General features: G+C 39.2%; 8 protein-coding genes across 13 annotated transcripts; 4 read left to right on the top strand and 4 right to left on the bottom strand.

Moving 5' to 3' along the window:
• The first annotated feature begins 312 nt into the window (after positions 1 to 312).
• Positions 313 to 10,236, top strand: Hip1 (Huntingtin interacting protein 1). 4 transcript variants are annotated; one of them, XM_066301264.1, is made up of 21 exons: positions 315 to 550; positions 3,176 to 3,347; positions 5,145 to 5,269; positions 5,533 to 5,644; positions 5,694 to 5,878; positions 5,935 to 5,996; positions 6,057 to 6,143; positions 6,195 to 6,382; positions 6,467 to 6,717; positions 6,772 to 6,950; positions 7,006 to 7,079; positions 7,137 to 7,298; positions 7,424 to 7,574; positions 7,631 to 7,783; positions 7,845 to 8,000; positions 8,056 to 8,219; positions 8,278 to 8,358; positions 8,412 to 8,564; positions 8,680 to 8,780; positions 8,831 to 9,060; positions 9,212 to 10,236. In XM_066301264.1, the coding sequence occupies exons 2-21, from the start codon at positions 3,309 to 3,311 to the stop codon at positions 9,373 to 9,375; spliced, it is 2,817 nt and encodes a 938-aa protein (XP_066157361.1). In that variant the 5' UTR covers positions 315 to 550; positions 3,176 to 3,308; the 3' UTR covers positions 9,376 to 10,236. The 4 variants fall into 4 exon arrangements, with proteins under 4 accessions (XP_066157360.1, XP_066157361.1, XP_066157362.1 ...); XM_066301265.1 differs by lacking the exon at positions 315 to 550 and adding an exon at positions 2,746 to 2,926; XM_066301263.1 differs by lacking the exon at positions 3,176 to 3,347 and having other exon boundaries at positions 313 to 550.
• LOC136349597 (transcription elongation factor 1 homolog) lies at positions 9,794 to 11,191 on the bottom strand. Its single transcript, XM_066301272.1, has 2 exons — positions 11,076 to 11,191; positions 9,794 to 10,532 (listed from the first exon to the last, which is right to left on the bottom strand). Exons 1-2 carry the CDS (start codon positions 11,189 to 11,191, stop codon positions 10,400 to 10,402), a joined length of 249 nt encoding a protein of 82 aa, XP_066157369.1. The 3' UTR covers positions 9,794 to 10,399.
• A 290-nt stretch (positions 11,192 to 11,481) lies between these two features.
• LOC136349594 (3-oxoacyl-[acyl-carrier-protein] synthase, mitochondrial) lies at positions 11,482 to 13,241 on the top strand. Of its 2 annotated transcripts, XM_066301270.1 has the most exons (2): positions 11,482 to 12,538; positions 12,599 to 13,241. In XM_066301270.1, exons 1-2 carry the CDS (start codon positions 11,773 to 11,775, stop codon positions 13,030 to 13,032), a joined length of 1,200 nt encoding a protein of 399 aa, XP_066157367.1. In that variant the 5' UTR covers positions 11,482 to 11,772; the 3' UTR covers positions 13,033 to 13,241. The 2 variants fall into 2 exon arrangements, with proteins under 2 accessions (XP_066157367.1, XP_066157366.1); XM_066301269.1 differs by having other exon boundaries at positions 11,482 to 13,241.
• LOC136349593 (gametogenetin-binding protein 2-like) lies at positions 13,179 to 17,440 on the bottom strand. 2 transcript variants are annotated; one of them, XM_066301267.1, is made up of 13 exons: positions 17,195 to 17,440; positions 16,764 to 16,954; positions 16,568 to 16,708; positions 16,264 to 16,514; positions 15,565 to 15,733; positions 15,363 to 15,470; positions 15,180 to 15,308; positions 14,990 to 15,128; positions 14,664 to 14,794; positions 14,483 to 14,611; positions 14,343 to 14,425; positions 14,047 to 14,186; positions 13,179 to 13,993 (listed from the first exon to the last, which is right to left on the bottom strand). In XM_066301267.1, exons 1-13 carry the CDS (start codon positions 17,294 to 17,296, stop codon positions 13,799 to 13,801), a joined length of 1,908 nt encoding a protein of 635 aa, XP_066157364.1. In that variant the 5' UTR covers positions 17,297 to 17,440; the 3' UTR covers positions 13,179 to 13,798. The 2 variants fall into 2 exon arrangements, with proteins under 2 accessions (XP_066157364.1, XP_066157365.1); XM_066301268.1 differs by having other exon boundaries at positions 15,363 to 15,464.
• Positions 17,441 to 17,747: 307 nt separating this feature from the next.
• On the bottom strand, positions 17,748 to 19,229 carry LOC136349596 (transcription factor E2F5-like). The gene is made up of 6 exons (XM_066301271.1): positions 18,996 to 19,229; positions 18,833 to 18,942; positions 18,483 to 18,777; positions 18,308 to 18,430; positions 18,115 to 18,256; positions 17,748 to 18,063 (listed from the first exon to the last, which is right to left on the bottom strand). The coding sequence occupies exons 1-6, from the start codon at positions 19,104 to 19,106 to the stop codon at positions 17,954 to 17,956; spliced, it is 891 nt and encodes a 296-aa protein (XP_066157368.1). The 5' UTR covers positions 19,107 to 19,229; the 3' UTR covers positions 17,748 to 17,953.
• A 371-nt stretch (positions 19,230 to 19,600) lies between these two features.
• slv (saliva) lies at positions 19,601 to 21,645 on the top strand. The gene is made up of 4 exons (XM_066301068.1): positions 19,601 to 19,821; positions 19,886 to 20,087; positions 20,143 to 20,421; positions 20,798 to 21,645. The coding sequence occupies exons 1-4, from the start codon at positions 19,745 to 19,747 to the stop codon at positions 20,900 to 20,902; spliced, it is 663 nt and encodes a 220-aa protein (XP_066157165.1). The 5' UTR covers positions 19,601 to 19,744; the 3' UTR covers positions 20,903 to 21,645.
• Xbp1 (X box binding protein 1) lies at positions 20,976 to 24,149 on the top strand. Its single transcript, XM_066301067.1, has 5 exons — positions 20,976 to 21,106; positions 21,181 to 21,811; positions 21,873 to 22,059; positions 22,132 to 22,427; positions 23,412 to 24,149. Exons 2-5 carry the CDS (start codon positions 21,660 to 21,662, stop codon positions 23,497 to 23,499), a joined length of 723 nt encoding a protein of 240 aa, XP_066157164.1. The 5' UTR covers positions 20,976 to 21,106; positions 21,181 to 21,659; the 3' UTR covers positions 23,500 to 24,149.
• A 928-nt stretch (positions 24,150 to 25,077) lies between these two features.
• Positions 25,078 to 26,807, bottom strand: Ref1 (RNA and export factor binding protein 1). The gene is made up of 3 exons (XM_066301223.1): positions 26,446 to 26,807; positions 25,897 to 26,347; positions 25,078 to 25,603 (listed from the first exon to the last, which is right to left on the bottom strand). The coding sequence occupies exons 1-3, from the start codon at positions 26,644 to 26,646 to the stop codon at positions 25,500 to 25,502; spliced, it is 756 nt and encodes a 251-aa protein (XP_066157320.1). The 5' UTR covers positions 26,647 to 26,807; the 3' UTR covers positions 25,078 to 25,499.
• Between the last annotated feature and the right edge of the window lie 39 nt (positions 26,808 to 26,846).

The raw sequence follows: 26,846 nt of genomic DNA, 5'->3' as shown, positions 1-26,846 counted from the left end.
TTTTGACACAATCTGAATAAGTTCATTAATATATTTAACGCAAAACTGGGATATCGGCAAATATGAAATTTATTCTCTTGGGAAGTCTGGGATTCTTTTGATTGTCGGGAGTTCAAACGATTTGAAACTATTTTGATAAAAAAATTAAAAAATTAGATTAATAAAAGCACCGTTGCCAGTTTGAGTTTTTAGGCTTTCCTAAATAACGTGTTTGGATAAAGAGAGAGAGAGAGAGAGAGAGAGAGAGAGAGAGAGAGAGAGAGAGAGAGAGAGATAATTTGACTTGTGTCAAATAATATAGGTACAACTTTTGGGTTTTGTTGTTGCAGATGCGGGTGTTGTCTTTCTGGTACCTAACTCCGTTCGTTTTAAATTTTCTAATATCAATTATATTAAAAAGAAAAAAATAAAAATACATTGATAATAATTAGTGAATAAAAGCGTTCAATAATCAATTAGTGTAAGCATGACATCGTTGTCGTTACCTCGAGTGCTACATCCGAGGAAAACCAGCCTGGAAATCGAGAGGGAAATTTTCGAAAAAGCCCAGGTGTGTATTGTTAGTTTTTCGTGTTATTCCATTTTTTGCGTGGTTATTGTCGTTACTAGTTAGTGACGTGTGGTTAATTATTTAGAACGAATTAATTAATTATTAAGGCATTAAGGGTCTTACTATTTTTCAAAGAATTAAAACTTTATATACTGCAAAAGCAGTTTGAATCATATTATTTTACATTAAAGTGTGTGTTCTGTGTATACATTAAAATGTTTACTCTTTTGGAAGTTTGCACTGGTATATTTATATTACCCCCTTCATTTCGAATAGTATATATAAAAGAAGGAGAATAATGACAATTTTTACAAAACACTTTATGTGCTAGTTAGTTATTAACTAACAGCAGTCATTCTTTAACTGAACTTTAAAGAAATAGTGGTTAGTCCAGGCATTAAATTAAAATGGGATGCCATGCTCCTCGGAATACACTAGAGAAATGACAGAATATATGAAACACTTAGGTAATTGAAAGAAATGCTTTGATTGATAGTCAGCTTTCACTGTAAATTACTCCACGTGCAGCGTAAAGACATCGAAGAATCAGCACTAATGTCTGGTTTCCCAAACTCTTGGTAACTTCCACAGAAAACTCAAAAGACCTTGAGGTCTGCGTACCATCTCTTTAGCTATGTATAATCGACAGAAGAATCCCATGGAGCAGCTTCAAGCCACCAACACTCAATAAATTCCATTCGTCATGTATGAAATCATAATTGAGAAATGACATGTAATTCGCATTAAGTTAAAGATGGCAAGTAATATGTGTAGTTGCTAGCCCAACCTTTTACGGGTAAAATTTCCCACTGGTGTATGATCAACTGGAGATTAAGTAAACCGAGGAGATTTAAAAATTGACTTTTGAGGTGCTTCCTCATACATAGATATGGATAAGGAACAATTGTTTCAAAAGTTTTCAAGTTTTGTTATTGATCTCATTTAATCAATTGAGATTTTAAGTTTGCGTAACGTTGCCTTCAACACATTCATTGGTGTATTTGGCCTATAGTGAGTCATCTGCCAGGCAACTTCGCCAGCAAGATAATTTCCAGAGAAATGGAGAAATTAACCACTCCGACCTGGTTAACTCGTTCCTTCGCAAATCATTTCGCTGGCAAAGTTATCGGAAGGTTGAAAAACCGGGCCTAGCTCTTTGTGCGCTCGCCAGCAAGGTGACTTCCATGGAAATCGTCGTTGACCAATGCTGCGATTTCGTTGTGTCGATTCGGCATTATCTTCCAGGTGAAGCTACCAAGAGCTTGAAAAACCGGGCCCAAAGGCCAGACTATGAATGTAAAGTTAACTTTGACACGGGGCAACTTTCCATGGGGACCAAGAATCAGATCGGTGCCCAAATCGTGACTCCTGTTCGCACTCATATAAGGCAAATTTCCAAGTCTTCGCACTTTTCGGAAGGCTGAGAATGAGAACTTCTCGGTCAATGCAGCCGCTAACGATGCATTTTGCCTTCCGGTTTGTTAACCGGAGGACCTGCCTCACGGTAAACTGTAATGCGCGTGACGTCCATAAAGAAACTAGGAGGTTGCCGGTATTGGTGAAAAAATAACTTGGGATTATCGCTGATGTGTGTATGCGCGCGATCGACAGGATCGTTCCTTCGTGTGGGATGCTGCGGCCCCTTCGGTACCAAGTGCCCCCTTTCATCTATTCTACTGTGTGAATATCAATCGGTGGTTCTTCAACCCGACTGCACGCATCACATTTCCGACACTCGAATGTGCAGCGCATCGAGTCGAAATGTATTTTCGGCCTGAACTGTTTATATCCTGTGAACTCATTTGCATTTACCGGCTTGTGCCTAATTGAAAGGAAACAAATATTAACGCAAGTGGGTCAAAGACTCGTAATTTTCAACCTTTAGACGACACATTTTTATCTTTAGCTGGAAGCTGCAGCTTCGATTGCGTAGGTCCTGCGTGGGAGCGCACTCCTTCCCTGATAACAATCAGCTGCGTGTGTCATGCGCTTTATTAAAATGTACATAAGATGTTCGTAGAACTTGTTAAGGTCGTTGGTTCCGTTGTGGGAAAAAGCTTTTCCAAGATTAACAAAAAAAAAATCTACCGAGTATCGGTCTTCAATACGTGGAACCATCACCGATAAGCGCATTCGGGTGGGTCGACGAAACAGTCCACCTGAAGTGGACTCCCGTTTGGTTCGCCTGTGTGCCGAACAACAAAGTGAGCGATAAGATAAATCGGTTTATCGATTTCAAAGCAATTTAGTCGCGAACTAACACCAACGAGTTGTCCCCATCGTTGCCCCGTTCCTTTAGCTGAAACACTTTGAAAAAAATGGGAAAATCGCAACTCGAAGTGGTCGATGTCGAGGTTGGTGGCGTGAGGCAGACAGGTGAATAAGAAAATTTATTAATTCCTTCGATGATCACTACGTGTGATCTGGATCCTGTGACCTCAGCAAAGTTACACGCGTCCACTCGCCCATATTCTGTAATGAAGTAGTGCAATGCATGGTTTCCTAGGCTTACGATAGGATCTTTCGAGCAGCCTGATACTCCGTAACGTGAACAATGAGAATTGAAATTATTACATGAACTAACAGTTAGGCAGGCCATTCATTAAGACTTCATTTATATTTCAGGTCTGCATGCCAATTACTGCCTGAACGCTCGTTTCTAATTTTGCCCATGTACCTATTTAGTGCATTTTGGAAACTAACCTTTACCGCTTGCATGCTTAGTTTTGACCATTTATAGTAGGTGTGCGGCAATAATATGGCCAGGAATTACACGGATAAAGATTATGAGAAATACGTAAGTACTCAGTTATAGTTCATCTTGGGGTTGCTTGGGGAGGATTCATGTCGCTGGCGGAGATTTTTCTGTCTCGACGGAGGGTCGTTGTTTGTCCTTCGCGGTCGAGCTCGTGTCCGGGGCTCGGCCGTTACGTGCAGTCGTTAATGTGCTTGAACCGATTTGGACTGTGCAGGATGGCCGTTCGACGGCCCCTCGGGCTCCTACGCGCTCACTTACCACCTCGTAAGGAAAATAAACTATGGGGACGCGCACGGGGCGAATTTCAAAACGAATTTTAGTAAAAAATCGAAAAAAAAAACACAAACACTTTCCCCCTTTCCCGTTTTTCCATGCTTTCCACTCATTCTCCAAAACCAAGGAAGGGACGAGCAATAATCCGCTTCAACCGCATAGGACAGTAGTTACCCTTTATCTTGGACGCCCTGTGTGGCATGAGTCGGAGATTTACGTTGTAAAGTGTAAGTTACGAGCTGATAATGAGACGAGGGGCCATCTTGAGGCAAAGCACCGTCGAACGAGGTCGCCACCATCGAGGGCGCAATCGAGAGACCCTGTGCGCAAGCTCTTCCTGGGAAACAGCGGGTGGGTACCTCGTCCCTCGGATTCGAAGGACGCGCGAGATCTGGAAAAGTCGAGACCAACAAGGGCCGGGCAGATGAGACTCGGAAGGGACGGGAAGCGCTCGCGTGGTAGCGAATTCGTTGGTTTTTCCACTCTTGCTATCAAAAGAAGACGGATGCTTTGTGTCATTGTGGAAAATCTCCCTAACGCTGATCCGACGTGCGCGTGACATTTTATAAGATGCGGAAATGCGTTTATTTCGTCACCCATAGCGAAGACACGGTCGTAAGTTGCATATTCCCACTGAGTGAGCTTCTTAACCACACGCCTCGTTCATTACTACAAAAAGCACAATCCGTATCGTGCAAAGCTCGACGGTGTGCGCTTATTCCTCCGTGCTACTTGCTACGGTTTAATACGGGGTATTGCGTTTTCCTCGTACTTCGGCTACTTACGCAGCAATTGTCTTAGAACGGATTGAATTTTAATGGGAATTTGCTACTTGTAGCACAAGGCTAACACGAAGCGTTGTACACAATGACCCGTGCACGAGTCAGGTGTCTCATTGCTTGTGCATTCGGCGTCTAGTTCTGCCACGAAGGTCTTAGTTTTTACCAGTGATTGCGGCCATGCTACTTCTTCTCGATCTCAAAACGGCGACTTGCGGGAGCTTTGTCGCCCAAGCAAGGTGCTTTTTGGCGACCGTTTCGGTGCTTTATGATCAAAATCGCAAGCGAATGAGTAAGATGTGGCAGGAAGCACGCGAATTTGCGTTAGCGTGTCTCCACGTCCTACATAGAAATTGTTTGCGCAAAAGTAGGAGGAAAGCAATTTGGAACGAATTTCTTACTTAAACCGTACTCGCTTAGCGTATGGCTACGTGAGTCGGTAATTCTAGTCTGAAAAACTTCTGATAGAATTCCACTTCGGAACAACTACTAATGCGGCGGCCTGCAGCTCATGAGAACGTAAAATGACCCTGAATGTGCATAATCTAAATAAACGGCTTATTCTCCTTAATATTCAAGTTCACTGCCGATGAATCATGTAAGGAATAATTTCGTCCATACTCAACACATGCGAAACACGCCCTGCGTTAGCGCTTATGTAATGCGTCTGTCTATCTCCGGGGCTTCTTAAGTGTTTGCTGAAACTCGTCACATAATCACAGCATGATGCATCATCGAAAATTGTGTATTTATCCATGTTTTGTCATAATTTTCTCGATCTTAGGCGCAAGCTTTGCAGAAGGCGATCAACGGCCAAGAATGTCCGGTCAAGCAGAAGCACGTGAGGTCCGCCATTATCGGCACCTTCCACACCCAGAATGCCCACATTTTTTGGGCGTACGCCCTGAGGTAAGGAGTATGTCCTCACGAGGACTGAACAAATCACGAAATTCCCTCAACCTCTTTTGCCAAGAGGAGCTGCCCCTTAATCTTCGTCTGTATTATCTGCATAAGCGAGCCAAACTAACATTTTTGTTAAGTCTTCAGGTGCCGGATTCGGTATTCAAACTTACAGGGCGTGTTCTTGGCATATGCCCAGTTTTCATAGCCACGATCCAATGTGGACTGGTATTTGCTCGAACTCCCCACTAAAACACTGAATTCCCCCACAGGTTACCAATTATGGATGATCAAATCGTGGCCTGGAAGTTCTGCAATGTCGTCCATAAAATTTTACGAGAGGGGCATCCGCTAACTCTGATCGACAGTCAGCAACACAGAAAGGTGAGTCCCACGTACTTGTCCAAATTGCGAACTGTAAGGACAAATTTAGGACTTGGACGACGTAGGCAAACTCTGGGTCCACTTACCCTATGGCTACGGCAAAATGATCAGGCTATACACGTCCTTGTTGATCAATAAATTAGAATTTCACAAAAGAAATCCCAGATTTCCGGGGAATTTGGGAGTTTCGGCTGAAGAGTTCGAAAGCATTAGAGGAAACGATGTGAATAATTAGTGAGTATTGAGGGGAATGATCAATTTAAAGTGCTCATGTAGGAAGGCAATTTCAGCTTCAACATGACGATTGAGATGTTCGACTACCTAGAACAAATTATAGCGTTGCAAGAGGCAGGTAAATTTCTCATGAAAGTGAGGATTGTTTAAATCGTGAATCCGCGATTTCTGGTTTCAGTTTTTGGTTCGTTAAATATGGCCCGATCGAATTCGATGACCAGTGCCGGACAATGTAGACTGACACCCTTGATTCCGTGCATTCAAGGTAGGAATCAAACAAAACGCGTTAAATTTTATTGCTTTATTGCATTTCCAGATGCGTCGAAGCTCTATGATTATTGTGTGAAAATGCTATTTAAGTTACACGAGCTCTTGCCTCAAGATGTTTTATCCGGCCATAGAGAACGATTTTTGAGGCTCTTCAGAGCTTTGAAGAAGTTCTACGAGAATACCAATAATATGCAGTATTTTAAGAATCTAATTGCGATTCCACCATTACCAGATGTAAGTACCAACCGTCGGTCAAATCTTTCGAAATGCGAAGAACTCGCTGTGTTTGTCGGTGATTGATTCTGTAATGCAATTTAGAACCCTCCTAATTTCCTAAAAACGGGCGATTTTACGCATTACGTGACCCAAGAAGTGGTGGTGCCCCAGGATACTCACGAACCCGAACACGAGGAAGAACCCATTCAAGAAGAGAATTTGATCGATACCAGCGATAACACTGCGGACGTAATAACCGCTCAGATGGATCATACAGTTAAAATGAATATTTCGGCACACCAAGAAATGATCCAGGAAAGAGAGTTTCTTCGAACGCAGGTCGAAAGAATGAGGTAAAGTTATTCGAAAGAGAACTCAAGTTTAGTTTAATGTCGCCCTTATTTTAGAAGCGAAATTAATTCCCTGATGTTGAAGGGTCAACGAGATATCGCAGCTTTGCAAAATAAAATCGCCTCTTTAGAACGCGACCTCGTAGCTAGAGATGCCGAACTCCAGCATGAGAAACAAGCCAAAGAAGAGCTGCTGAATCAGACCGTCGCTGCTGCTCAGATTCAGGATTCCGAACGTACGAGGCCTACTAATTGTTTCTTATTCGTTCTTAAACTAACTATCTTCTCTAGAAAAACAGAAATTTTATAAGCTCAAATCGGTGTACGTGAAGCTGCGAGACGAACACGTGGGGGAGCTTAGAAAGGTAGATCTAAAATTATTTCCTCTGAGACGTAAAATAGATTTGATGACGTTTCTCTAGAAAGCAGAGATCGAGAAGAAGCTCTGGGCAACGTCGAAGTCCTTAGAGCAAATGCAGGACTTGGAGATGGAAAACGAGAGGTTGCAGTTGGCCGAAAAGCAAAGGTCTGAAGAATTAGAGGCGTTACGAAAAGATAAAGAGTTGTTTAACGTGGAAACGGGGGTAAGTATAGTATGTAGGCTATATACTGATAAAGGTAAATCGTTCGTGTAGCGTCGGTGCGCAAGTATTATGTATATTTCAGAAATATATCTCTATAACGAGTAGAATAACTTTAATAACTTCAGATTCTCAAAAAAAGCGTACAAGACGCGTGCAAGGAAAAAGAGTCTATTTGGAAAGAACTGCAAAATGTTAGCGAGGAGAAGGAGATGCTGAAGCAGAAATCGGAGGAGTTGTCTTACAAGATAATGGATTTAGAACGACAAATCGATCATGGTAAATTTCTAAAAACTATTTGTTCACGGTAATAGGCAGTTTTTATGATCGTGTAGAACTAAAAGAAAATCAGTTGAAACTGCAAATGATCGTTCGAAGTTCCATTGAAAATAATGAAGACATTTTGCGACACGCGATTCATGAAGTGGACAATCCGGCAATTACAGCTTTGACTTGTAGTTCGGATTATTTACAAAGTTTGACCAAAGGTAAAAGACGTGTGACCTGTGACCTTTGCAAAATAATTCTTCGTTGATTATTTGTATCCAGATTGCCGAAAAGTACTCATGGAAAGCACGAAGTTGACGTTTACCGATCACGCCAAGGTGATCACGACAGCGAATGTAATTGCTCACACACATTCGATGTACATTTTGCAAGGCAGAGCGACTTGCAACACGAGCCCGGACATAGCATTTGGAGAAAGTGAAGGGATGAAATGCCTATAACATCCTTTTATTTTATCATTATTTGCTTTCAGAGATGGCCGAGACTTGCAAAGTTTTAGGCGAACTCGTCTTAACGATACTCTGTAATATTAAAGAAAACCAAAGCACTGAACTACTTGTTAAGGAGGCCTTAAACAAACTCGATGAGGTGGCCACCTTGGGAGACGATATTAGTTTATCACTTTTAGGGAATAAGGTACTCATTTTCGTCTTTCTATTTTAGGTAAGTTAAATCATTGTGCGTAACATTTCAGTCGGCAAATTTGGAAGATTTATTCGACGACGAAATGGCCCAAATGGACAAGGCAATAGAAGAAGCCGCCAAAAAGATTCAGGTAAATTTCCCACAAATTTTCACTCCTAAATCTAATCCAAGTAAGTGATGCAGGAAATGTTGACGAATTCCCGGGCAGCCGACTCAGGAATTAAATTGGAAGTTAACGAGAAAATCCTAGATTCCTGTACGACTCTAATGCAGGCCATCAGAATTTTAGTGAAGAAATCTAGGCTGTTGCAAGCCGAAATTGTCGCACAAGGCCGGGTAGGTACGCGATGCACGGAGTGAGAATCATTTAAATTAAAAAAAAGCCAATGGAAATTCCATTTATAACGCGCTCTACCTTTATTCTAACATTAACCAGATATTTCTTTGTTAGGGTACTGCTAGTGCCAAAGAATTCTACAAACGCAACCACCAATGGACTGACGGTTTCATATCGGCTGCCAAGGCCGTGGCAGTTGCTGCTCAATTTTTGCTGTATGTTTGCACGAACTAAAAAATATAGTGCATCATTTGAATAATTCTAGAATTTCGGCTGACAAAGTAGTCACGTCGAATGGCAAACTAGAACAACTGATAGTGGCCTCTCAGGAAATCGGAGCTTCCACGGCTCAGTTAGTCGTAGCCAGTCGAGTTAAAGCTGACAGACACAGTGATAACTTGCAGCAGTTGACTTTGGCCTCGAAAGGCGTCACCACTGCGACGGGGACAGTCGTTGCTACGGTTAAGGATTGTGGACAACTGATCGAAGAGTCTGGTGAGTATGGTCCATATATTTGTAATTACCTAAAAGGCCAAGGTATATGTTACAACGTGAAATTACGAGGGTAGGGATATAAGAGTCCTTAACGAATTCACGTCCGCTTACATAGTATGTTTATACCGTTACAACTTCTATTTTTTAATAGAGGAACTTGACACATCAAGTTTATCACTCCATCAAGCCAAACGCCAGGAAATGGAGTCGCAGGTGCGAGTATTGGAACTAGAGAAAGAATTGGAACAAGAGAGATTGCGTTTGTCACAGCTTCGAAGGCACCATTATCAGCTGGCAGGCGAAAACGAAACTTGACCTGGACCGTTGATGTATTATAACAAGAAGAAGTGCTATATTTATCTGTAGTAGTTTCAAGATGAGGAAAATGCGCTAGAAGGAACTGGTCTTTTATTATATTCTTTTGTGCCTTGCCATATATTTTTTTGTATTGTTGCTTCCTATAAAAATTTAAGCTTTTCTGCAGATATGCGTCACATTGTCCTTTCGAAGTGGACGGAGTTTCCTTTTGGGTGCATTTTAATCGGTCAGGAAGTACCTATTTATTAAACAGTTATTAATTTTACCAATAGTACTTGCAAAAGAGAAAATGAACCTTTTTTCTGTTTTGCAATTACGCAAAACATAGGTATATTATAAATGTAACATAATATACACGTCGGAATGATTCGTAATTTATATACCGTACTGTTACCTTTATTATAAACAATGGATATAAACAGAGAACTAACTTTATTAAACAACACATAACTCAGTCATAAGTTAGTTGGTGAAGTACTACTTTTAACACATACAAGCGATCGTCTATGTTACGTCTCGTTGGGATCGCTTAGAATTGAACGTAAATTTGTTACTGGTTTTCATAGTTTTTTTCCAGGATTATTTAGTAATGGCATTATCGGAACGAATCCGACTGTTCGTTAAGAAGGCATTGCACCTGAGTGTTAACCGCGATTTTAATATATTAAGATATGTATATTAAAGCTTAATCTTCCAGTGAACTTAGTGAGTAATATTTTGAATTTGTTTACCAAGCATGTTTCTTGTATACCTGTAGTTATATTGGCATGTGCCTATTTAAGTTATTATGATTACTTTATACACACCAGTGGTGATTTATTACCTCCCATTAACGTTATTACATGTTTCTAAATTAAATCTAGTGTTTTAGTTTTAAGTCAGACGAAAGTAAGTAAATAGCATAATGACTACAGGTACATTAGGGAAAGACCAATTTAAAAATTGCAAAAAAACCAAATAAAATAAACTTTTTGATAATATACACGTCTAAAATCTAATAATAATTGCTGGGGATTTTAAGTTAATTTGCTTGCTCGCAGGCGTCAATCCAATCATTGTAGACGTCCACAGGTTCTGATAAGAAGTTTATAGTTGTTTGGAAATCTTCTAGGCAAACTCGACACGTGATTCTAGCGGTACTCCTGCCTTTATCCCTGAAACAGTACTACTTGCTCACAGCTGCATTGATTTGTTAAAAGTATCACAATTGATTTTTTTAATTAACACCTGACAACAGTCTAATCAGAAAATAAATTAAAGATCGTTACCCTGGGGGCGCAATCACATTCACTTTTACCCAGTTGAAACCTAATTTTCCAGATGTTCTCCTCTGCCCGAAGAATCGACGATATTGTGCACGTTCAAGCAAGTAGCTTTACAACACCCACAGTCAAATCAAAAAAGCTCTTTGACATCTCAGGACTATGAAAGTACCTCGAGTAAGGAGTCTCTTCTGGTGTTTAGCATGGATTGGCAGAGACGTACCACAATTTTGTAACACCGTAGGAGAGAAGTGGATTTTTAAGAACAATTGTACCAGCATGCTCGTCAAACTTGACAACCTACTCGTTAAATGTCCACTGCAGATACCTGACAACAACTATAAGTGAGTGCGCCCCTGAAGTGGTCCAATGTGCAGGTTAATGAAGGCCAACCTCTAGCACCTAACTTTGATATATTTTGGAATGTGCACTTACATTCTAACATCGCAGCTTTTCTCGTGATTACAAAAGGGGCAATTAAATAGTATATCCAAGGGTTCGATTGCCTTCCTCTTTGGGGGGGGCTTCCTTTTCGATTTTCTACGACCCATGAATGAGCAGTTCTAGTTGGCAATTAATTAACGTGAGTCTGTATTGTTTGTACTTATTTTATTATTTAGTTTTAATGTTTTCCTTTTCCAAACAAAATCCCCTCTCCCCCCTGGTTGCCATGTCATCAGTCACCATGCCAACATCAGTTGGTAAACTGTCAGAGATAGAAGTGCAATATGGGTGTAAGGGGGTCAATTCTGTAGGAAAAAGTGAGAATAAGAATTAGTTTTGTCCCAGCAGTATGTTGTTGACGTTGTACTCAGGTCGTTCGAGTACTTGCAAGCCGCAGCTTGCACTTCTACGTTCATTAATCACACATTAAAAATGCTCGAAAGTAATTCATTACTGAAATCATAACCCAACTTTTCTATGCGTGACGTAACAACATGCTGCTGACGTAAAAATTCCTGAATATCTGCTGTTTATTTATTTATTTATTTATGAAAAACCTTTTCGATAAGGATGATCTACGTTGGATTGGAATGTTTCCGAAAAGACCTTCTATTAGATTAAGTTGCATTTTGTATTTTTAATTTGAACTTGTTGATTACCATTTGTACGTTTATCTAACTCGCCATAAATGCAAAAACGAGTAGTAGTTACCGGAATGGGTGTGCTGTGCCCCGTGGGCGCCACCCTGAAAGAGGCCTGGAAAAACATTGTCGCAGGCCAGTGTGGAATCACAAAATTGGATTCTCCGGACTACTCTTCCCTGCCTTGCAGAGTTGCAGCTTTCGTAAAAGGAAAGGGCCATAACTTCCAACTCTCTGATCACTTCACTAAAAGCCAACTAAAGTCCATGGCCCCAGCCACTGGTTATGCTCTCATTGCAGCCCATGAAGCCCTTACTGATGCCCAGTTGCTTAATCTAACAGATGAGGCTAAACTGAATACTGGGGTTGCAGTGGGCATGGGCATGGTAGATTTGGATGATGTATGTTCCACTTATGAGGCTTTGAAGAGAGGCTATCACCACGTCAGCCCCTTTTTCGTGCCCCGAATCTTGCCCAACTTAGCTGGTGGTCAAATTAGTATTAAGTACGGATTTAGAGGCCCAAATCATTCGGTTTCAACTGCATGTGCCACAGGGGCACATGCCATCGGTGATTCTTATAGATTCATTAAAGATGGTTGTGCAGATATAATGGTTTGTGGTGGCACTGAAGCCTGCATATCTCCCCTCTCAATAGCAGCATTTTCCAGATTGAGAGCTTTAAGCACAAGCTTCAATGACCAACCACATAAAGCTTCAAGACCCTTTGATAAAAAAAGAGATGGCTTTGTAATGGGGGAAGGTAGTGCCATTTTAATACTGGAGGAACTTGAGCACGCCTTAAATCGCAATGGTAAAATATATGCTGAAGTTCTGGGATATGGCTTATCAGGAGATGCATCTCATTTAACAGCTCCAAGTCCAGATGGCACAGGTGCTTTCTTAGCAATGGACCGAGCAGTGAAATGTGCAAAATTAGACCCATCTAGCATAACTTATGTGAATGCTCATGCCACTTCAACTCCCATGGGTGATGCCATAGAAATAAGAGCTATTAGGAAGTTGTTTGATAACAAAGTGGACACAGTGGCCGTTTCTTCGACAAAAGGAGCCCACGGGCACCTTCTAGGAGGTGCTGGAAACTTGGAAGCAGTTTTTGCAGTTAAGGCTATTGAGGAGGGTGTATTACCTCCAACTATTAATTTGGAGGACAGTGAAGATTTGGAAATCAACTTTGTGCCTCTTAAGAGCCAACCTTGGAATGCTAAGAGGAGAATAGCCTTGAAAAACGCGTTCGGATTTGGAGGGACTAATACAAGTTTATGTTTTGGGGAGTTTGTCAGATAGTGCAGGGAGGAGTTCACATGCTTTGTTTAAAATAGCAAACATATATCATTTACTGTGTATTGTTTATTTTTATCTGTAAATTTCAGCTTTGTTTTTGACACAAATAATTGATGCTTTCACTACAAGATGAAAAGGAAAAACACAGCTTCTTTTAATAATCATATAATATGTATTTATGTTTTACAATAGAACCGAACCATTGACATGTAGGTAGGTATACAAAATCGCTTCCGGTTAAATACAAAAGTAGTTTTAACATTAAAAACCCACTATGGAATGCAACAAATACACATTTTCTACATGGGGCAGCCTTTCGAATGCAATCCCACGTATCCATTTGTGATGAAAAACTTCAACGGCAACAACATTGTTTAAAGCCTATGTTGGCAAAATTAATTTTTTAAATGAAATTAATGTATATATCCTGTAAAACAAAATATCAAACGACTGTTGTTTTGACTTGGTATAACCCAAGAATTGCATCAACAACAAGACTGAGAGTTAGAATCGTCAATGTTTTGCAATTCGATTGCCGTATCCTCAAGACACGCATATGACTGTATCAGAATTTCCCGGGTTAAACCAAACGAACGCAACACGATTTAAATATTAAATATCTCATTTTGCATATGCAGATTGTGTAGGCAAGAACTGGAAATAGACTTGCAAAGAACCCTTGAGCTTAACTAGACAGTCCCGAAAGTATTTGAGAGGGTAGATGAACGCATCCTATATGATTCTATCTATGTTCTATATGAATTTGTTTTTAGTTGGAGGCGTATTTGGTTTGCACCAACAAACGTGGAACGGTAAAACTTCCGTTATGGCAGAACTGCGCGAACCGCTTCTGTAGCGTCTCCCTCAATTCCCGCCGTTTTTCGTACACCTGTCGACTTTTGCTCTTGAATTCCCGAACTTCTTCTGGTGTTATATAACACTGCTCATCGTCTTCGCTATGAACCTATTTGTAACGTTTGTTTTACACTGCAAAAAAAAACTTAAATTAACAGGTACCTCTAACATTTCCAGTAAACTCAGTCCTCCTCCGCAAGTAAGTCGACACTGGCTTCCAAAATCTGAAGATTGGCAACAGGTATCTGAACACGCTAGTTCTGACCCATCCGGTGAGCTCGACAAACTGGACACCAGTGATCCTGAAAATTGAAAGGCGGGTTGCAAAATGACCTTAGCTGCCAATATATTAAAGTCCTCATAACTAACTAGAGGGATAGTTATGGAAATTATCCTCTGAATAGTGTTAACAGGACTCTGATCTATTGACTTTGAATCAATGAAGAATATAACAATACCAGTCTCGCAACAGCCGTTGTTGTTTTCTGAAGAATATCCGCAGTCGTGAGAATGATCAGACGACGAACCAGACTCTTTTTTGCTGAAAATTTTACTATAAATACGAATTTCTCCTTGAGATTAAGAAGATGAAATGTACCTGTGCGAATAATCGACACCAGTATCACATTTGCACACAGCGTCCTTTCGGTTAATTACCCCGTTCCTATTCAAGTCTTTCTCCTCTTTATCGCATTTACACTCTTCTATCCATACCTCGTTTCTACACCTAAAAAAATGACTTAGGGAGCTTTGTCCTCACCAAATTTGTAACTTAAAACCTTAAATTGTCAACTTTGCTCGTAGGGTTATTTATCTTGGAATTGGAGCAATCTTCGTAATCGTCTAACTCTTCGCTACTACATCCACATTCCTCTCGCTCTTTGCTTAATGTGGGTGAGCATGAGCATTCCTTAAAAATGTTATAATTATGTTTAAACAATACCTGTTTTTCACATTAATTTCGTGTTTCACACCCTATAACTTTTTTACTACTTCATATATCTATATACATATTTGAAATTTAGTTCTGAACTATACTGGACTATATTATGAATTGTTGTCTAGCATAGTCTCCCCTTTTCTCCCTTAGCAGAACGGTTTTTACTTTTTCCATATCGCCCCTTTCCATATTAGAACTTCTCCCGCAACAATTCTCCTTCTCTTCGCAGTAGGCCAGCTTCCCCTTCCTGCGCTTACGTCTAATCTTTTTTGCCTCTTTATGCTTTTGTTTGGCCTGCTCTTCCCTGAAGAAACTTTAAATTATTCACAAAAATTCACAAAAAAAAAACTATTACCTTGCAAACTCCTCATACAACAATTCCAACTGCGATACGCCTCTGACCTTTTCAACTTCAGTCTCAAAACTTCTATTTAATGTATGCACGGCAACCGCCGCGAATAGCTGACAAGTTCGCTCTTCCTCCCTAAAATTCATATAATTAATGAAACAAAGAAGGATTCCGTAGAAAATTATATACCTGACTTTCATATAAACCCTGTGCAAGCGTTCATACATACAAATCCCTAGACAGGTAAGCACTTCCTCTTGTGCGATTTCCAACGTTTTGGCATGTCTTTCCCTACGACTTAAATAGTGATTTACTTGAAGAAATATTTATTTGAAACAATTCTTAGATTTTACGTTCAATGTACAAAAGAAATAATTTAATACTGATTTACCTTCCTAGCAGTTCTGGTTCAGCCCGATTAATTAGCTTTGTTATGTATTCAGTTTTAGGACTAAGGTGAATGTGCTTGTCTTGGAGGCACCTTCTAATTCCTGAATAAAGGGACGAAACATAGCCTTTTTCTTTGGTCGGCTCAGGTTCCTCTACGAGCAGAGTGTAAGCTAAGGAAAAGGATATATTTTTAAGTACATAGGTGTTAAATACCAACTACCTAGTTATATATTGTTACTTTATATCTAATTATTAATTAGGAACGCTTCTCCAGGGTTGAAAAAAGTCACCTTGGCACCTCTTGAATCTTGATAAAACAATTATTTGATTCATGAGTCGAAAAAGTAGTAAATTTGCGGTTTTGCCAAGTAAACACATGTTGTCCGGTTGGAACAGATTTATGCGTATTATTCTGATTGACAAAAAAAAATGTATCGAAACGAGTGACTGATGATACAACACAGGTTGTAAAGTGACACTTTTAATACCTAGAGGGTTAAAGTGTTACTTTACGACCTTGAAATTAGTTGGAACACTTTTGTATGAATACTATAAGTGTGGCAATAACAATAATGCTGAAATCACTATTCAATTTAGTGGAACAAATAAATAAATAAATAAATAAAACTTCAAAAAATTAGACCGTTTCTAAAATAACAATTTTAAATTATTGAAATCTCAATCTCCACATTCTCCTAACCTCTCAGAACCTTTGTACGACACTCCCCACAAAATCGATGCTTCCTCAAGTAATTCTCTAATGTTGTATGCAAACTTGAAGCCTCAATAATGCAAATGTCCTTCCTACACTCAGTCCTCATGCAATCCCAAACGTCGCGCCACACTGGCGCTAACGGTCTCGTCCTTTGCGAGTCCAAAGAGTGCAGCAAACAACGCACACTTTTCTTGTTTCTTTTTGGTTGTGTGTCAATCAGTATTTCAAGCCTTTGCCTGAAATTAAAAATTGTATAATGCGACGAGAGCAATATAGAACTTACACTTACGCATGGTCATGAAATATATTTGCCAGTACATTATAAGCCTGTTTCTCCTTCTTTAAAGTGATTGTTCCATTGCTTTCCACAATGATCGGGTCTAGGGTTGGATGCCCAGAAGTCACCAGTTGATAGTAAAGACGCTCAACACTAATTCAAAAGAATCAAGATTAGTATTTGGACTCGAATGGGACTTCATGCAGACCTTCGGCGACAACCAACACATGGGACTGTCTGGTTGAGAACCTCTGTAAGCTCATTTTTGTTAATCTGTAAAGAGGCCTGGAACTCATCAGGTGACAATACACTCAACTTGGAAGCAAATTCATTGAGTTCTTTACTATTTAAACTTTGGCTATCGCAAATTATGTTGGAGTTTTTGATGTCCATAATCAACTAGAAAGGATAAAATCATGCAGCTATATTTGCAAGAAATAAATAAGCAATTTAACACAAAATTTCACAGAGAAGTGGTCCACTGGATGCTTGCTTGTAAAAAATTTCTAGTCAACAAATTTGTAGGTCAAACATCTTGTGTAGAACATCTGCAGTCACAACTTGATCGAAGGTGCACGATACCAACTTGCATTTACTGGGCCACACCAACTTTTAAGGGAGTAAACATGGTTATTTTACCGTTAGATTCTCATCCACCTCCAAGGGTAGTTGCCGTGACTCCAATTTGCTTGTCGGCTGATAAACGTCCACTAATTTAGGAAGCTTCTCCATTTTAATCATAGCACCAAACAGTGATCTGTTTTCAGATAAACCAACACTTTCTAGAGCAAACACCAATTTGCAGAAATAGAAAATCTCTTTAATTTCTACAAGAATGTTGCTTTAATGCTTGACTGCCATTTGCACTTTGCAAACAAGACGAAGAAATGACGGTTGAAGTGAAGTTTTGTTAAACAATCAACCTCTCAACTGGGCGCAAATACCGGCCATCTTCAGTAAACTTAACGCGAAATTAGAATTGACAACAGTGTAATCAACCTGCCTGATTACTTCTTTTGGACTGCGATAATCGCCGTCGCCGTCGTCTAGCTAGATCGAAACGAGATATTTGCTATTAAACTTATGATTAAAATACGAAACATTTTCCCGTGGAACGTAACTATACGCGAATTCCAGATACGTCAATGAATTTATTAGGACGGCACGTGAATACCACATAATAAAAATGCCCTTCTCATTTATAACAAAAACGTTCTAATACTTTTTCCATCAATGTCAGTTAAATAGGAATCATAAACTTAAGTGTAAATAAGTAAACAAAAACAAATACATATCCTGATCACAGTTTTATCTGCTAAAACAAGCAATAATCCCTAGTAAAAAAAATAAAGAGATGCATTCCATTCCAATAAAAATAAAAGTTAACACAGCTAAGGCTTAATCCCTACTGATATCAAATAAATCACATGCCCCTTCGTTTTCCAGTAGTCCAAATGCATATTCTTGAACTAGAGGCACGGGACTTAAAGTCAGAAATGGGTTACATCCTGAAAAGTAAATCACTTTAATTTGAAAAGGAATTGAGGCGTCCAACTCACCATGAATAATTTCACTGTCAAAACCATATGGATCCTTCACTTCCTTGTTTCTACCGAAAAGTATTTCTGCAGTTACAAAATCTGGATCATCCATTAATTTACATTTCTTCTTCTCAGGAGATTCCAGTTTGTTTTTTTCATGCTGAAACGTAAATTTTAATACTCTTATCGAATCATCTGCTTATGTTCCTACCTCTTTTGGTCGCTTTTTGGACCATACCTCCTTTTCACTGAAGCTCTTCTCCAAAAGTAAATGAGCATTTATTGGCCTTCCTGTACTTTTCACATTCAAACTAAATGATGACTCATGTGCTTGCTAAAACATGCTCATTTTCCCCAGCAAAACAACTAACTAATGTAGGTCTTACAGCAAATTTAATACTGGTCTCATTGATTGGTGTATTTAAAATACAAACTGTGTTTTCAACATTGCAACAGCTCGTAAAATCATGACTGGTGACATAAAGGTGCTTGCTAGCCTCTAGATCTTCAGTTGTATTCTTAATGCTCTGCTCAATCCACAATTTGTGGAGATCAAGCTCATGCTCATACTCATCCAATTTGGAGAGCTCTCGTTTGAGACTTGCTATTTTGGCTGAAAACTCAGAATTGTAATTCCCAGCAGGATAATGCTCATTATAATCTTTTGAAGGGGCATAAGGTCTGTAACATTGATAAGAAGTTGGAAATAGCCTCTACAACTGTAAAAAAAACATACTTCCACTGGATGCTATTCTTGCTTTTCTTTTCTATAAGCCCAATGCCCTCTAGTACATTAGTAATATCATAAATTCTTCTTTTCTGTCTCACTTCCAACAAATCTGCTGCCTTAAAAAACAGGCAAAAGACTTTTTTGCCTTGAAATTCTGAGAATGCCTTACCACTTTCAGATCTAATACTCCGCCTTTGGACTTCTGGAGGAGGCTTACGAATTTCGTGGTAAGCCGGCCTAAGGATTTTTCGATGCGTGGCGGTTGGATGTTTTCGCCCATTTTTATGAAGAGGATATAAAGATTCTTAACATTAAAACACCTCCAAATTCACAACAAACAACCAAAAATTTAAATGAAAACGCCAAAAAGGTTGCACTTGACAAATATGTCAAGTTTGTTGATGTCTCCATTAATTTTATTTTGATGGGAATGAGAGCGATAAGAAAATAAAATTGACAATGGTGCGATGATGTCAGCCAGAGTTGCGATACTTAAGTTTCTTTTAAGAATAATCTTAGTTAGTAACGCTAATCTTAAATACGAATTTTTGTATTAAGTACATTAAGCGACTAATTGTAATTTGTGACAATTTAAAATTTTAATAAAAAAACTTATGTCGAAGAGAACATTTTTTTAATTATTTTTCCGTTTGTGATATTAAATTAAAATGGCGGCGTGAGAACCGCTTGCTCCGTTGTCACATCTCAGTTTTGGTGTCGACATATAAATTGTGCGTTGAATGATAAGTGACAGCGTCACAATCCGATGTAATATGACATTGGCAGTATCTGATTTTCAACATTTTACTGAAAAAATAAACAAATTTCCAATATCGAAAAGAAATTGAATTTATTCAATTTAAGTTTATCAAATGAAATATTTAACATAAACGTATAAATCGCATAGGTGCAATTATAATGAATGAAGATAATTTAAAGAACGTTTTGGCTACAACAGCTTCCATCTGTTCTGTACTCCAGTTCCTGTCTGGAACGTAAGAACTGCAGTCTTAACAGGATATTAACCTGAGAAATGCGTTATTTATTTAAAATTTCCAGAGTAACATGCCAAAAAATAGTTAAAAATAAAAGTACTGGTGAAGCGTCCTCTTTCCCCTTTGTCAGTGGCTGCCTTTCCACCTCACTGTGGCTTCGTTATGGTTTTCTAATCCAAGACACCTCAATTATTTTGGTTAATACTATTGGTGTATCTTTATTCATTTCTTACGTTGTAGTATTCTTTCTTTACAGTCTCAAGAAGGTACCATTTTCATCTGCAATTGAAATAATCATTGCCTACTTTAGTTTGTTTTTAGCTTCATGTGTTACGCCAGTTCCTGTTCTCTCTTTTAGTTCTAGTGTTTGTGCTAATGAAGATACACCAAACTGATGAGGTACAAGTGGCCCACAGTTTTTTGGGCCGAGTGTGTATGATGGTAACCATATTATTTTTTGCTGCTCCATTTGCAACTATCATACATGTGATTAAAGTGAAAAATACAGATAGCCTCCCATATCATATGATAGTTTCCACTTTTATTGTCTGCTTACAGTGGATGATTTATGGCGTTCTTTTGCAGGATACTTTTGTTCAGGTTAGTTTGGGTTGAACCAAAAGATGTGATAAATTGCTGTTCCATCCTTTGTGTATGAGAAAGAGAATTAGGTGCTTAAGTGTTACTTTATAATGTGACATTGACTGTCTCCTGCACTGTTTGCCTGGTGCCCTGTTCTATAGGGGATTGAAAATTTCACTCTGTTTATTGGTCCAGAAATTTTATTCTATAAAATTATTGTCACATGTTCCTATAGGATTGCAGCCCAGAAAGTGACTGTGAGAGCAGCACATCAAACAGAGTATCTGCGGGGACAATATGCTTCTAGAACCAATAATATTCCTAATTCTCATAGAAAGCCTCTATCTCATCCTTGACTGCTTGCCTGAACTGAAAAGAAAACTATTTTTTTCAGATTCCTAATTTTTTGGGCTGCATTCTCTCGGGGATCCAGTTGAGCTTCTTTGTTATTTACCCAAGTAAAACTAGTACTAAGTCACATTCCAGTACAATAATTTAAAATGATGTGTTAAGATTAATGTCATTGCCATGTTTAAGAATAATTTATTTTCATATTTATTGATTGCAGGTATTGGTGTTTATAGATATTTCTGATTTGACTTACAGTACTTAGACTTTGTGATATTCTTTTTAATGGACGGTATGACTGTCAGTGATGACTCTATAGATTTCCATTTGATATTCCTTTTAATGTGGATGTAGGGTAGGTTCAATTGCCTGTGATTAAATTTCGTTTTATATGAGATTGGTGCGATTTTGCAATTTTGCAATTTTCAGCTACACTAAGAGCTTCAGTGTCTTGTTATGATTAATAAAATAGGAACTATATCAACTAACGCTCATTTCACGTGAAGACCCACTTTCCGTTGCAAATCATATGAAACAAAATAATCTATGAAGCAATGTTGAATATTTCCACAAATCGATACGATTCCCTCTGGTTCAAATTACCCGCTTGCACGTTTAAAGCTGATTGGTTGATATCTTAACGTCTTGGACTTAGCAACCAATCAGCGTGAACCACGCCATTGATGATAAGACTCATGATAGGTACGTCAGAGGGATCTGCAAGTTAGATGTTGGCGTCAGCATATTTACGATTCACTGCACGAAGTTGCATCAGAAAGCGGAATATCGCTCCAGCAGCACCAATAAAACGGTGGTGACTAGTGATTAAGGCCCCGTGAGTGGACCCAAACGGTTTTAACAGTGACTAATAATAACAATAATAATAACAAAAACCTGGAACGTATATAATGGCGACTACTACAATCATCCCAGTACCCACCATATTAAACATATTGAACGACAACAGCAGTTACGATGGGGACGAAAACGTCCAGGGGCCTACAAGAGCCAAAAAGAGGCGTCTGGATCATCTCTCTTGGGAAGAAAAAATTCAAAGAAAGTAAGTGGCATCCACCCAAAAAAGCATCCTGTTCAGTCTGTGATGATCGTATTACGTGCAGGAAATTGAAAAATCGAGTAGCGGCGCAAACATCTCGTGACCGCAAGAAAGCCAAGGTGGAACAGATGGAATCTGCCCTACAACAGCTCTTTAACAAGAATGAGGTCGTTCTGCAGGAATGTGAAAAACTGAGACAGGCAAATGAACGGTTACAGGCAGAGAATGCAGACTTACAACAAAAGCTACAGGTAACATTCAGTCATTTTTTTGATGATATATTTGTACTGACCCAAATTCTAAACTCGCCCAAACTTTTTCAGAATGCTCCAAAGTGCCAATGTCAGAGCCGGTCTGTCGTGTGCATGCTCGAGAGTGGATCAACTGAATCTCTCCTTCTACCGAAAGGAACGAGCGTGTACACAGCAGCGGCTTTGCAGAAGGATCACAATGCAGCCCTGAGCCTGAAGATAGTGCTGGCCTGCCTTCTTTACCAGACCTGCTTGACGAACTGGAATCTGAGGACGTCGACATCAACGCCCTTGAACAACTTACACAAACTCTCCTCGAAGATATCGCGCGAGATTTGGAGAGTGCTGCTCAAAAGGCAGCTGATCAAGTAGGTAGTTTAGATTGTTTAGTCTGGATTGATGGAGGAGATATGAATAACTTGTTGTTAATAAGCACAAAAATTGTCTTTTTTGAAACTTCAATCGAAAGGCAGTGATTTTCTTTCCACAAATATTTTTCTGCAGCAACGGAACCATTAAATGTTTGATAAATGGATGAACTGGAGGACAAATTCCATTGATCAGCAGTGGTGGTGAAAACATGAATAAAAATTGACTGTATACCCTTAATGTCCATTGTTGTAATTTGTCTGTGATTGAACTCTACCAAGTATCTCTTAAAACCTCCTTTTCAATAATATTTTTGAATATTCAAAGCGTTTACTAGGTATAGATGACTCATTCAGATTTCATTTTAGCTATCTTGGCCAGTATGTTGAGTTAATCATAAGTTCATCCCATTTTGAGAGGTAATGAAGATACGTCAGTGATGTTTGAAACAATGCACATTTCTTTCCAAATAAATCAACACTAAAGTACAACAATATTTAGGGAATGCAAACACACATAAACACATTTACCGCTTCACAGGTCTTATTCAATTTAAAAAATGTAATTTGTTGCATGATAAGACGGAATGTATCTGCATTTATAAGTGCTCTATATATTGGGGAATAGGTGATTATTGTGATGTCTTAATCGTCTCTGTAGTTCATGTAATCGAAAATATTGTCATCTGGGGTTATTTTGATAAGTTGTGTAAGTTTATTTAAATATGCATCAAATATTGATTTATTCTATCGTGTCAAGGCAAATCTGTTTAGCTATTGCTAATTTGTGATCAGTAATATCTGATAATGTAATGTTGCCGTTAAGGAACCTTGCCAGACCCTAATTACAAAACGCACCAATTTTAACCCAAAGATAATGTTAAAAATTGCAAAATTTACTTTTTTAAAGACGGAGGTATTTATTTAATACACTTAAAGTTTGTTTTCGACCAGTGTTTCACATCTCTTTATTTTCCGTTTCAGGAACCAACCTCTTGTTTTGAAAATATTCCGGGAGAAGTGGTGGGGTCGCCACCAGAACACCTGGAATCCAGTGGAAGTCAAGTGCTAAAAGAGGAAAAGTCCGTGGAACTTGACATTTCCGAGTATCTACTGCTTCACCATAACTACGCAAAAACACAGCCCAAAGCCAAATCGCCCCGTAAAACTACACAAAGCACTGGCGCACTTCGAAAGCTTAAAACTATCCGTCCTAAAACGGTCTCAAAATGTAGATTACCTATAAAAAGCAGTCTTCCTGCTCAGCCTAAAATTGTGCTCGACGAGATGGTTTATGGTAAATTCGACGAGAACTGCAACGCCATAACATTTTTAGTGAACGACGATAGTGCGAGTGATGTTATTTTAGAGGAAGATGTTGTCATTAGTAATAACGCATTAAATGATGAAGGTAACAGTATAACCATTCCTTTAACATCCGAGGGTACCTTGTCGCCAAGATCTGACTTGGGTTACGAGTCCCTAGATTCGCCCTCAAGCGTGTCTGATAATATAGATAGCTGGGATTCGAGCGTAACCGAATTGTTTCCTTCATTATTTTGATGTGGAGAAAATTATAATGGGACATTTCCAGTTCTGAAACCATGTTTGGAGCTTTTCAGGAAGATTACATGTATATAAGTAATTTATGATTTGTTTCAATTTAGGAGGTAGTCTTGTTTTACGTTTTTAATATAATGAATAGTTACTGTGAAGTATTAATCAGCAGAGTTTTATTTTTCCGTACCAAAATGTATACTTAGGAATAGTGCAAATAGTGGGTTAACTGCAAGGAAAGTTTAACGTTTTACTTGATTCCCTTAACTTTTACTAAGGGCCCCTGCAAACGATAAATAGCCGGTCTGATCTGCGGGAATGTGCGCACGCGCCTATGTCTTTAGACTAATTAAATTGTAGATCAACCAGAAGACCCAGTACTACAGTCGCACGGTAATTAAGAGAGAACTTTCTTGCTGTATCGTGATATTGTCATTCAATTGTGCGATAAAACGGTGACGTAAGGAACTCTTCATTATTATTGTCTGTAGGTGCCTGCCACTATAACCTCTTACAGATATTGTCAATTCCCAGCCTTGACAATCTTCCTACACGTTTCCATTGCGCACCATATGCTATTGTCACCTTTGATTTCTCTAACCCGAGAGCATTTTATTCATTTGACGACCTCTTTGGTTTAGTATGCCACTTATTCAGCGTTTGATTTACTTCTTAAAATGAAGTACATGGCGAAAAGTTACTTGAATATGATGGAGAGCTATATAGAGATTAAAATTGGATAGAAATTCCAGTGGCGAATCACTATTGAGGCAGCACCTAGACCACGCATTGTTATGATAATCAATAATTTAATTTTTGTGTGGAAGATTACGCGTGGATTACACATCAATTTATGTTTCGTGACTTAGTCCACTGTCAACAACACGCTATCTCATGGAGTTTTTTTGTTATTTAAGTCTTTCATATAAGGAATGTTCGCTATTTTATCGCAAAGAACTACTACCGGCTTGACTTTTCGTTTTGCTATCTTCCATGTGTACATTCATTGGGTCTAAATCTGCCGACAAATAGCCACACTGAGATTCCGTCAAAATCAAATACCGCCTACAACTAAAATGAACAAAATCGCAACCACAACTGAAAATTATGCTTTATTTGCATCAACTGGAACTAACCATCAGATGCTAACTAATTTATATGTTTATTCTAATTTCTAATATTACAATGTACAAAGAGGTTACTTAAATTTCTCGGCCTAACTTTTCATTTTGTCAAATTAGATTTTGCAATTGAGACCTACGAAAATTTAAGGTGGTACAGACTTAAAAAACCAAATATGAATACAAAAAATGTCAAGACGATTCACACAAACATGATAGGAAATCCTTGTATGTTATGTAAAAAAAAAACTAAAGAAACAGTCTCAATGAACAACCCTTTAATATTTTGGGACACTTCAGATTGCTTCATTTAAAGAAATGAAATAATCTAATGTGTCCTAAAGCATTAAAATGTTGTTCACATTACTTTTAAAGTTGTGTTATACAGGTCAGGTTAGCAAAGCCTATAAGCATCTAGTTCTGCATCAAGATCTTCTGCAGTTGGTACTTTGCGGTTCAAGCTCCTGTTTCCTCCCATGCCACCGCCTCCTCTACGCCCTGGAACAAAGATGAATAATGCGTTTATTGTACAGTCAATATTAATTTAATTCTGTTTATTATCACAACTTTGATTGAAATGAGTGCTAACTGAACAACTCTTGAAAAATTTGGATTTTCCACTTGTATCCCGTAACTCCAAACTAATAAATTTTTATTTTACTGTGACTGTGACAGTTGGGCAAAAATAGCTATGACCTAAATGAGTAGCGACTGAATCACCCTTGACAAACTTGCACTATTTACTTTCTCTCTATAGTGTTGCAATAAGCTTAAGGAGGCTTGAAACTTACTATTTTGTGGGCTTCTAGTCTGGCGTGATTGTCCTCCTTTGGCACCTCTAGGACTTCTAGGATTGAACTTTCTTTCTCCTGCAGCTGCTGCAATTCGTCTGGGTGGTGCAGGAATCTCACTAGTAGTTAACTGAATGTTCATTGCGCGTCCATCCAATGGTACGCCATTGTATTGTTTCATGGCTTTGATAGCATCATTTCTCCTTTCAAAAATTACATCAGCTGTACCCAAAGATCTACCCGATCTGTCATAATGAACTGCGGCACTTTTCAGGGGCCCAAACTCTGCGAACAATTCTTGAATGTCAGAATCAGAGACACCGAAATCTAAATTTGAAACCAAGAGTTTTGTGGGCCCCATCGTGGCCTGAACAGTGGCCCTTGCAGCCGCAATTTTACGGGCGCCATAGCCCTCGAAGAGATCATGTTTCCATGCACTGTTCACGTCTCCCTAAACGGAAAAAGTGGGTGTCAGCAAGCTTGCCTCGGGGCGAGACGCAGCCTAGTTTTCCCTTCTTGAGAAAAATCAAAAAAGTAAATGTGCATTACCCGGCTGTAGGAGCGCGTGATGGCGCCTCCTCTACCGCGGCCCCGTTGAATGCCGCCGGTTCTCCTGAAATTACCGCCACCGCGGCGTTGGCCCCTACCTTGAGGGGCACCGCGTCCTCCGCCTCTACGACCTCCGCGACCGCGGCCTTGTTTGTTCGATTTGATGATATCGTCAAGGCTCATATCAATTTTATCTACCATTTTTAACGATTCGATGGACACGCACCACAAAATTTAACTACAATGCGGCAATACCGAAAGGAGCAACAGCAAAGACAAAATGGCGTTTCGCGTTTCTTTTTCTTGGTTCGGTGCACATGAGTTTTTGTGGAAAGACGGACAAGGATCGACTAAGGAAAATGGGGAATCTGGTCGTGGGTGTGAAAGAGACGGCGAGTGCG

Source organism: Euwallacea fornicatus, chromosome 38 (assembly GCF_040115645.1).
Source record: "Euwallacea fornicatus isolate EFF26 chromosome 38, ASM4011564v1, whole genome shotgun sequence".
NCBI classification, from domain to species: Eukaryota; Metazoa; Arthropoda; class Insecta; order Coleoptera; family Curculionidae; genus Euwallacea; species Euwallacea fornicatus.
The sequence above is the reverse complement of the archived record's forward strand: the minus strand, read 5'-3'. Positions and strand labels throughout refer to the sequence as shown.